The 11,609-nt window shown below is 37.4% G+C and overlaps 1 protein-coding gene across 3 annotated transcripts in view; it reads left to right on the top strand.

The window, feature by feature from the left end:
- Window positions 1–11,609, top strand: part of LOC126393124 (nck-associated protein 5-like) — a 114,992-nt gene that overhangs the window by 12,564 nt on the left and 90,819 nt on the right. For all 3 annotated transcript variants that reach the window (XM_050049002.1, XM_050049001.1, XM_050049003.1), the window contains exon 2: window positions 11,224–11,359. In XM_050049002.1, the coding sequence (XP_049904959.1) occupies window positions 11,331–11,359 (29 nt within the window). In that variant the 5' untranslated portion in view covers window positions 11,224–11,330. The remainder of the gene's footprint in view (window positions 1–11,223; window positions 11,360–11,609) is intronic.

The raw sequence follows: 11,609 nt of genomic DNA, 5'->3' as shown, positions 1-11,609 counted from the left end.
GTTCACTGTGGGGTGTACTCACTTATGTTGCCAGCTGTTTACATGTTGATGGCTGTGTTTTGAGTAATTTTCAGAGGAAGGTAAATCTATGCTACTATACAAGCTGTACACTGACTACTTTAAGTTATATCAAAGTGTCATTTCTATAGTGTTGTCCCATGAAAAGGTAAAATGAAATATTTGCAAAAATCGGAGGGGTGAACTCACTTATGTGAGATACTGTAGCCTAATATTAGCTCTTTACTCCTGGTCATTGCATTTACACTTCAGAAATCATAAATGTTCATTTGTGCTAATTTGTTAAGATTATCTTGCTGAACAAATGTATCATATAAGTATCATGAACTTCTGTTTGCCACAGAGCGTATTTTGTGCAATATTACGAAATCCAATGGAAAAACTCATAGGGTTTTTGACAAGGGAACCAGGGTGACGCAAACTCCTGGCTCGGCTCTCAAAAAACATCTTTCTGCAGCACTCTGTATTATTTGAGACATTGGCTAGATGTAGTCTTAGCCTTTGACCAGTAGTTTCTTCCACTCTTTCACAGCAGACATATTCACATGTTACAGTAGGAAAAGCCCAGGTGTAAATAAAAAAATGAATGATGGCTGAATTGCATTTAGCTGTTTTAATTTCAGGGTCCTGGTATTGTGCACGCTGGCTCACTGTTACACTGTCATGATCAGAGCCATCATTATATTCTTTTTCATTAACAAATGTGAGGAAGGCCTTTATCTTATGAAAGTTGTGAAGATGTTTCCTTCATTTCCATTTCCTTAAGTTGAGCTTTATCTAAAGACGTTAAAAGTAGGCTGTGCTTAGTTTTGAGGTATTCTTTCTATTTTATGCTACTTTAGATTTCTACTCAATTACATTCAGGGTAATATTGTACTTTTGCTTGCAATGCATTCTCATTACAACTCGTCAAATTCCGCAGCCTTATCAGTGGATGCAAGGTACCCCCTAGTATCCGTTTTGGACGTCCTGGGATTGTGTGTCAATTTAGGCTTGTTACATGCATTGTGTCTTTTCAAAATAAATTTATGTTTTCATAGGAAACATACAGTTTTCTGTTCATTAGATGCATACAGTCTTCAAAATAAACTTACAAAGTAGGTAAAATGCCTCCTATTTAGGTTCATTTCCTTAAGTTTAGGCAACAAAAGTCCATGGTAAGGTTTAGAAAAAATGCTTGGCTTAAAATAGATTGAGCATAGCGTTAGTTCAGGCAGGACACGATTTCAAGCTCAGCTCACACACCAGCTACATCAGCTGATCTCAAACAGCCCAGTCAACTGATGGATCAGCTGATGATTGACGGGAGTCAGCTGATAGATCACATTATTTTTTACTATGCAGCCAATTGGCAAATCTCATTCAGGGTGTCCTATTTAAACTGCTTTGTCCTGCCTACTGTTGTTGCTTCCTCTGCAAGCCACTTTGCAGCCCACCTCCACTCCAGCTCCTCCTTGATGATGTTGTGTCTGACTTACCAGTGTCATTTCTGTTTGTCATTGATGCTGCTCTGTTCTGTTTCCGGGGGGTCTTGCTGCTGCTCTCCCTGTTTTAGGCTTTCTGTGTATTTGCATGGAATGGCAAGGAGTTGTGCTCTCTCTGCCTTAAGGCTTTCCACGTAGGCGCGTGGAAGGGCAGAGAGGTGTGCTCTCTCTGTCTTAGGCTTTCTGTTAGAGTCATACTGCCATATATAATACTGCAAATGAAAATAAAGTTTTCTTTGACTAAAGAGGTCCTGAACTACAGTTGTACTAACGTCATGTAATGTCACATGACATGACGTGACGTACTCACTACCGTAGCATGCTACACATACAGTACAAGCACACCATGGTATTATGGCATGGATTTTAAGGCAGCAGATTCATTAATTCAGTGAACTTCACTCCCCAAATATAGGTTTTATGGTTGGCAATGCTACCCTACCTACCTACCTACCTACCTACCTACCTACCTACCTGCCTACCTACCCTACCTACATTATGTAACTTAAAAAAAGTAACATCATAGTAACAGCGTTTAATTGGGACTCGGCTTTTTATGGCACTTTCTTATTAAAATAACGGCGGACTCCGGGGTGAAAGTATGCTATTTGTTTGACCCATCCTTGTAATGCAACTTTCTTGCTGTTTATACTATGGTAGTTGCCGGCGGCACCCTTTAGAATGCCACAAAAGGTGCCTTTGTGCGTCAGTATTGGTATCAAGATCACTGACAAAGTGGTGGTATTAGATGAGTTGGAAATGAAAACAGGCTGTTTTTCTCCACTACATTTATTTGACAGCTAACATGCATTGTTACACATTATTACTGCATACAGACAGGCACACTATTGCATCCTTTTTTTAAACTGTGGTTTTCTGATCTAAATACTCCACACTACTGTACTAGAGTGAAAGTCTTTATTTCACTCCTCAGTTGAGATGTGTGAAAGAATGAAACCTACTACTGTTTGTACGTAGTAAAACAAAACTGACTTCTGTTGGTAATTGTTAAATTAGTACACTGGTGAGATCTTGTCCAAAGAACTGCTTGTCACTGAGTTTGTTCAGAGGATAAAGTCTGAGAACAGAGACTCTTTAGTGTCATGAGCTCAAAATGCTGTGCATTTACAGTAGCCTGTTGTAGTAAAGTATTATGTACAATCTGTACATGTGTACTTGACATTCTGATTCATCCCCAGGGACACATACAAGAGGTTGATTTATAGAAACAGCGTCACCATGGGTATATTTGAAAGGTTTCTTCCTAAATGAGATCACAGCTATATGAGAAATAAGACACCTACTCTTTAATGATTCACAGTACAAAATGAGCAATTACATGGTTTTATAACAAATCATTTACTAACCCAGACAAATGCCTCTTTTAGGCTAAACCTTTGTCTGCCGGGATTTTCACTGCAGTTAGATTCGTATATTCTTCAGCTAAGACGTTCTGCTTAGAAGTGTGGTATTGTTCCTTACACAATACATGTATGATTTGTGGAGAGAATATCACATGAGTCATCTACAGGTACCATGTGACTCTGTTAACTAAACCAACACCTCTGACTTGTGGTGTGATCTCACTGTCAGGCAGATGCAGCTTCTCCTGTTTCCTCTTTTTCTCTGTCTTTCCTTACAGTGTGGCTGTAACTATATAACAGTGTGGCTGTAAGGAGGACAGACATATAGTGAACAGACACATATGAGAAGGCAGGTGATAAATTCAGATTATGCAAGACTACTGTGGAAAATGAATGAAGAACTCCATCTGCTGGCCAACTATTGAGAAACACATTCATGCTTAAAAGATGCTATTTCTAATGTAAAAAAAAAAAATAGAAAATTTAAAGGGAGCATCCAAAGGTGTTGCAAGTCCTTGGCAGACAGAAATAAATATATGTTCTTACGAAAGTCCATTCTATGTAAACCTCGTGTCTCTAAAGAACAGTATTCCAGTTTAAGAATTTTTAATTTTTAATTTATCCTCTAAACATTTTTATAAAGTGCTTCTAAAGAAAAGTTACAAAATATCAGGTAAAGCACAAATTGCTATGACATTACAAAGTTTCCATAAGAGTATACGGGGAGCATACTTTAGCATTACCTTTAGGCAATAAGATAAAAAAGAAAAAAGAAAGATTAGGGAACCTGATTTACAGTCTGTACATACAATGTCTGTCATTTAGACCCTTTCCACAGCAGACATTTCTACTTATCATGGCAGGAAAAACACAGTTGTAACACATACACTTAACGATTGCTCTGTCCCATTAAAGTTCCAGCATGTAGGATTTAGGAGGATACACTGGCAGAAATGGAATATAATATTCACAACTAAGTGTATAATCACCTGAAACTAGAATCATTGCAATCAACAGTGACCGATGGAACCATAGACTGTATTTAAAAATGGAGAAAAACGAAACACACACACACACACACACACACACACACAGACATGCACACTTTGTCTAACTCTTATGATTGACGTGGGACAGTCACAGTACAAGGTTGAAATGGTTGTTCTATACTATTAGTATTTGGTATGTCTCTGTCCTTGCACGCATAGTGCCAAAAGCAGATTTGTGTTTTAACTGAACTTACATATGGAACAATGGAGGCTCATTGGGTTTACTATTATTCATCAAAATGAGGTCTAAAAAGAGTACATGTTTTTTTCACAATACTTCCTACAATGACAGGGCAAAATATCTGCTGTGAAAAGGGTTTATTTGTGTTTTGGAAAACTGTATCTACGACAAGTCAGTAGTATTGTGGAATTTCAGAGTAAACCAAAAAAAAAAAAAAAAAAAAAAAAGTAAAGTAACGGTTCTCATGAGACAATTAAAAAAAAACAGTTGACAGACTTTTTCTTAGCAAGAAAATGCGTAACTATGAAAAACATTCTGCTGTTACACAGTTTAGGCTATATAGAGACTTATTTTGACACTGAGCCTCCAACATGTTCTCATCAACTCATCATATATTGCTGCTTGGTCAATGGACTTTCACATCTATATATGACGCACTCAGTATCCTCCTGTGTCTGTTGTTGATGTTCCAGTATGCCTTGTCAATTTACACTTGTTAAATCCATTGTGTCTTTTCAACACTTATGTTTTCACAGGAAATGTTCAGTTTCTGCTTTTTGCATGCATAAAATATTTTTCAGAATTAACTTACATCAGTAAAACACCTCTTATTTACGTCTATTTCTGTGTGCAACAAAAGCGCGTGGTTGTTTTAGACAAAACATCATGGTTTGGCTCAAAATTCACATGGGAAACAGACAGACTTCCCAAGTGAAAGGCCGGGGTTTGTTGGACCCATCTACCACCACTCCTGCCTGCCCTACAGGGACTTTACAGCTCCGTATATTATATTATTATTGGCGGTGTTCCATACTACCGTAAAATGTGCCTTTTTGTGTCAGTGTCTGATGCCAAAATCAATGACAAAATGGCAGTAATTGACGGGAATGAGAACAGGGTGGAACCTCTCCATTGAAAAGCAGCTTAATGTATGTATGGCAGTCTCCGTTAAATTACTTGCCCACTTATTGAAATAATAATATATCACAAGTGGATTTGCCTGTAAACATTGGTAATTGAGAAATATTGTATAAAGACGTGTAAGATTTGTTCTCTTTTAGTTTTCTTTTCTGTCTTTTTTCTGTTATAGACAAAGCCAGGGAAGTACCAGAAGTAAAGACAGTAAGACAGCTGTGGTGGCATCTGCCTACAATACATGCATGTTTGAATGCAAGCTGTCAGCGTACAGTTTTCTACTCTAGACTTTACTATCTATGTAAGGCTACTTTTGACAACATTGGGAAGAACCTGTGCAGTTCTTAGCTGCTCCAACAGCTGTGGCACATTTTAAATAACATCAGCTAAGCTAACATAGCTAAGAATAGTGAACTAACGTTACTGTCTAGGGGCTTTGGTGGTCCCACAAGAATTGATTTAGTCAATCAACTAACTGTGGTTATTGTGATATAAGATTAGTTACTCTAACTAGGGCAATGACCACAAAGTAAGCATTACTTAACTTTAATCAATTTTAAATACTCATCTGTGTATATTAACTATGGCAACCATTTATGTGAGCCACTGTGAACAACCATGAATGCATTCAGCTTAAAGTCAGCAGGTAACACGGTCACGCATTAAAGGGATAGTTCAGATTTTTTGAAGTGCAGTTGTATGGGGTATTAATCCATATTCAATGTATTACCTACAGTAGATGTCAGTCAGCACACCCCAGTTTGGAAAAGCAGACTAGAGTCTGACATGGAAGCTAAAGAATGTACTGCTGTGGAGGGGTCAGCAAAAAAACTGTAGCCACCTAAAAAAAATCTTAGCAGTTTTAGTGTATGCCTTATTGAGAGTATTTTTACTGCTTTACCTTTCTGTCAGACAATCTGCTCCAACAAGGAAGTTCCAAGATTCAGTTCCACATTTATGCTGTCATGAAAGCCAGAAGACTCCACTGACTAAAACAGTGATTTTGGTTTGCTGAACTCGGGAGGTTCTGGGTACCATTCCTTTGATAGTTAGTTTGTGTTATTATGTGATTTTGGTGAATCCAAACCAACTCTTTTAAATGCTACGGTCACCCATGATGACACAAATAAAAAAAAGAAAAGAAAAAACCCCTGCACTGTTTGAGGCAGTGGTAGACCAGCAGTTCCTGTGTTCAGCAATGTAAATGAATTTTTTCTTAATGGAGTCTGGCTTTGAAGAAAGCAATGTAACAGCTTCAGTTCCTTGTCGGAAATCACTGTCTGATAAAAAGGTAAAGCAGAGAAAATACTTTTAATATAGTGTGCACTTAATTTGATATTGATTTTTTTAGGTGGGGCTTTTTCTAAGGTGGCTTAAGTATGTTTTGTTGCTAACCCCTCCACAGCAGTACATTACATTGCTTCGGTGTCAGACTCCTGCCTGCTACTCCAAACTGCAATCTACTATAAGTAATACATTGACTATGGATAAGTACCTCATATAACTCCACTTTAAAAAAAAAAAAAAAATCCAAACTATCCCTTTAAACCGAACAACAGCAGCTCTGGCAGACAGAGCAGCAGGGTCTACATGTCTACATTTTATGCCAAAGCTTGTTGTCGATTAACTGAGATCATTTAGAAAACTGACAACCTTTGCTACTTTGCAGCAGACACTGTGACTTGCCATCACAGTTGGCAGAACAAACAAAACAGTCACCGGATTCGTGGCTAGCTTTGGCCTGTTAGGACTGATATTGTGATAATGTAGTGAACATGGTAATGATCTAAAAGGGGGAAAAAATGCCTGGTTTCAAACTTCTTGGGTCTTCAGGATTGACAGCAGGAGAGGACAACAGGTGGATAATCATTCAAATATAATCCAAAACTCAGTATAAAGGATTAATAGAAAACAAAGGAGTAGAAAACAATACATTTAAAGTCATAGTAGAAAAAGTAACACACAGCCTTTGTTAGCAGATAAGAGTTTGCTCTGTTGTTATGGATCTGTTAATGTTCAAATTTACTTTTATTATTTTCTGGGCACTTTGCGTCAGAGTTGAGTTTCAAATTCCTTCTTTACATCACCGCAGACCCTGTGGTGATATTGTTCTGCTGACGTCTGTTTCCAAGATAAAAAATAAACCTTTCATCTTTATCGATCTATTTTTTAACTGTGCAGTGATCCAACATACAAGTGCCTGACTCTGGTAGTAATCTGCAAACATCACTAGATGGCAGTGCTGATTCAAAGTTCACATGCTTGCCAGGTCCCTCAAATTTCTTCCTTCTTTTTTTTTTTTCATCTCTTTGTATGATTTAATGGTTTTGTCCTCTGCTTTGCACGTAAGGAATTAAAATATTCAACTTATTTTTATCAGCTCCAGTGCAGATCTGCTCTCATTCATTGCTCCTCTTGCCTGAAGGACAGAGAAAGAGGAGGGAAAATCAGATATAATACATTATCTGAGAGAAAAAAAAAATGATATAAAGCGATGTTAAAATCATTCATAAATAATTGTTACTTCAATTTTGTCACTGGTATGATGGATGTTAAAGATCAGTGCTTGTAAAATTCAACTGAGCTGAATTTTTCAACACATCCAATGATTGTTAATTGAATGACCTTTTGTAATGACCCCGATGTCTCAGTTTTAATATACAAAGCAAAAGGAGATGTTGCCAAGTGTGGGTGTCTTTTGTGTAACCTGATTGAAAAATGATGAATACATTTCAGAATACTTCATTATTGGATAACAATGTTAATTGGGATTGTAAGCAGGTGTGACCTTCTTGACAAAGATCTACTAGGCATCTTTTTTTTGTAGCTTGAAAACAGTAAGACAGCTCTGCATATTAACCACATTTAATTAAAAGAAATATCTACAATTATTTGGAAAATGTCTTTAATTCAGTTTAGCTTTCTGTTGACATGTGTGTAGTATTCTATATGTGCACAGTATCCACCATAGTGTTTTTATTTCGGTGTGTGTACTGGTGTATCTATGCATGTGCAACTATGCAGGTCCATGTATATGTCACTGGGTATACACCTTGTTTTGTACAGTAATAGCAGCAATATTAGTAGCAGATGTAGACCTTTTACATATCAACCATACATAGCAGAGCTCTGTTATTGTGGATGTGGCTTATTTGTATGGCTTTCTATGACAGGATGAAACTAAGCCATTATTAATGTTAGCTGCACCTGTACTTTACTTGCTATATGTCAAAATTTCTGCTGTGACAGAAGTGTGTAGTTGTGGTGATACCCAGGAGCACAGCTAGATGTAACTATCAGCCCAAACCTAAGGCTCCGAGGGCATGATCCGCCTTGGAGATTTTGTTCTTATTTACAGCAACTATATGCACTACGTTTCAAGCCCTTTAAACCCTCTGAGACCCACATAGACACATTTTTATCTTTTTTTAGAGGGACAGGGGAGATAGCAGGTCAACAGTATGTGAAACACAGAAGTGGTAGACATCATTTGAATGCAGGGAACCTGAAGGTTAATTTGAAATACAGCTTAGCATGGCGTATAAAGGTTTTCTAGTCATAAATATGTGATAGACACTAAGTTTTATTCAAATTTTGAAAGTCTAGAGTGTATAGGGAGAACATTATGATGGAAGTATATGATGACCATTCTCATGTTCTATTATGTCTCATAAGTTGTTGCAGCAATTTTTGGGCTGATACCATTTGTTACACAGTTTTGGTGCTAAATTTATGTATGCTTGACCTCTCAAGAACTCATGGTCAAAAATCCCTTCAAAATACCACAGTAAGACAGTAAGTGTTTTTTTTTTCCAAAAACATTTACATTTGGAGATTTCTACAAAAATTGCATTTGATTCGATGGCAAACACTTCTGTTCTTGAAACTGTTTAGAAACCCCTTATTGTCAGTCTACCTAAGAAGCAACCCATCTTCTAAATGCCTGACATCTCTAGTTTGTAGTTGTAAAGTTTTACAAGGCTGTGATTATCCTAGAGGTCACTATAGGTCATTTTATACAGTGATGTCCGTTTCAAGAAATGGTCTTACTGAAAAAAATTGGGCTCACTGAATCCACAAGACTCTCAGCTTTCAGTCAGGCCCAATTTATGCATTTCTAAGACTGTTTGGAGACCCCAGTAGGCAGTAAAAATAAAAACATTAGGCAAAAATAAAACATTTATACTGAATGCAAAAACTGCATGTTTTTCCCCAAAACTGTATGGGGTTAGCATTAAGTGTCTGTACAGAGGAGACTTGTGGGTACTTACAGAACCCATTTTCATTTGGAAATCTTGAGGTGATAGGTCAAGAGACCCCTGTGATTTGCCATGCTGTTTTTCCCTTGCCAAAATTTAGCATAATAAAAACATAACAAATGTTGAGGATAACTTATTTTCACTCCCGCCTCCTAAAAAGAGGCAAACATTGCCTGATGTCCCTGTTTTTAAGTCACATAATATAGCTAGGGTAGGAATCTGGCTTAAACAGCATTACTAACCCTAAAAACACCTACCGGTATTTTGCCCCAGCAGCATGTTTAGTGCACAATGATAGTGTTGTTTATTGGCCTTAAACTAATTAGGCAAAATCGGCTTCATAAATTTCAGTCAAACTATCTCAAAACTCAAAAATTGTTGACTCAACATTAAAAGATTTGTCAAGCTCATAAGGAATGAGATCTTGTGTCAAGTGAACACAATTTTTTTATTTCATTTTGACAATCCAGGGCATTTGTGTAGACTTTACCATAAAATTTTGTGTCATGGACAGATTTGGATTTACAGTGTATGCTGGAGTAGAGTGCACAGACTGAATGTTTAATTGATAAATCTGCTATATTTAAATCCATGCCATAATAATCCAGGCTGCTGTAATGGCCAAGGATCCCCAACACTGCAAGTAAATGTGGTCTTCAATACTCTGAGTTAAATGCTAAGCCAACAGAAGAATGTTTACTCAATTCTATTAGTTTTCTTTTGGGAATAGCATAGTAGGATAAACAACATGGGCCTATATTATTATATGAATGACAAAAAGTTGAAGAATTTTTAAAACCTAAAAGATACAGGGCTTTTGGGAAAAAATTCAGGGCTGGAGCCCCACAAGACACCTCCTTTTTCTGCCTCTGGTAATACCAATAGTGATATAGTTGTGGTAGTACTTGCAGATGTAAGTTTATAATCAATCAGACACAAGATTAAAATCATGTTAATTGTTAGTGCGCAACGTTCTTCACAAAAACCATCAGTGTGAATTGAAACAGATGTTGCTGTAAGTATGACTTAAAAACAGTAAGACAAAAAAAGTGCTACAGAAAAAAGAAAATATATTCAAGTGAAATACCACAATAATAAAATTTGGAATTAGTCACAGGCCACTGTGTAATTCAACAGCTTTCATTCCTGTACCACAGCAATGCATGGTGGAGTAGAACTGATTCACTGAGTCACAAACCTGTGGCTGGAGGCTAGTGCCAGAGCAAGCTGAAGAAAAAAAACTCAGACTGATTATTCCTGAAATAGACTGGTAACCATTATCATTTTGATTGGCAGTTCTGCTGGCCTCTTCATATTCCTCCATAGACACTTAAAGAATAGAAACTTCCATTAAGTTGATGCAAAGCAAGGACTTAGCAAGCACAGAGTAATTCATAAAAGGAAGCTGAAATCGCTCTAGTATATTAATGCAGTTTTATCGGGGTCATCGAGAGAGATCTTGTTGACACAAAGTTTGTGCTCTCAATTCACATTTAATGTCAGGAAAATATACCACAAAAACATTTCATTTTTTGTGTGTTTTTTTCAGTTGAGTAATAGACAGGTAAACACCTAAAGGACAAGCCATGAGGTAATATGGTCATTATAATATTAACAACACCTGAACCTCTGCTACCACAGCAGGATGAGGCCATTCTTGGATATTTAGATATACAGGTATTTGGTTCCAAAATGACGGTTTACCTTCAGGCTCTGTTTTCCTAACTCAGAACCTGTCAGCTGTGGGGAAAACACACACGTCGACGCTAATTCAAAACTACAGCGTGTAAGGTGAGGTGAGGCTGCCCATCGGCCCTGCTCTACCCCAAACTGTCCTTTTAAAATAGGGGAAAAGGGAAATGAACAGATGTACTGTATCTTTGAAATCTTCAGTGGGATTATGATATACAAGATTAACAACAAACTATCTGTGTTTACTCTTCTCCCCTGCAGCTACGCCACTAAGACTGATCCATAATAATAATCCCCAGCTGGAGAACAAACAACATCTGGGCGTGGAGAGAAGGGAGAGGGTGAAGTCTCAGCAGGGTTGGCGGCAGATGGTGACACTGCAGCAGCACTTCTCCAGGTAGCACCTTCACCACACCAACAACCAGCTGCACACACTGAAATACAGTGACATACTCTAATAGAGCCTTATTTTTAAAGGCAAATACCAATGCCAATATTTAAGAGCTTAAAAGAGAATTCAATGATTTTACATATCAAAGTCTGTTTGAGGTTTTGGGGAGTACTACTGTATATGTTGAAAAAGGTTGTATAAAGCCTCTTGTGGCTCCAGAAAGAGCAGCACAAAGTTTGATGAATTTTGTGGAGCT

The sequence above is a fragment of the Epinephelus moara genome, chromosome 7 (assembly GCF_006386435.1).
Source record: "Epinephelus moara isolate mb chromosome 7, YSFRI_EMoa_1.0, whole genome shotgun sequence".
Classification (NCBI taxonomy): Eukaryota; Metazoa; Chordata; class Actinopteri; order Perciformes; family Serranidae; genus Epinephelus; species Epinephelus moara.
The sequence above is the reverse complement of the archived record's forward strand: the minus strand, read 5'-3'. Positions and strand labels throughout refer to the sequence as shown.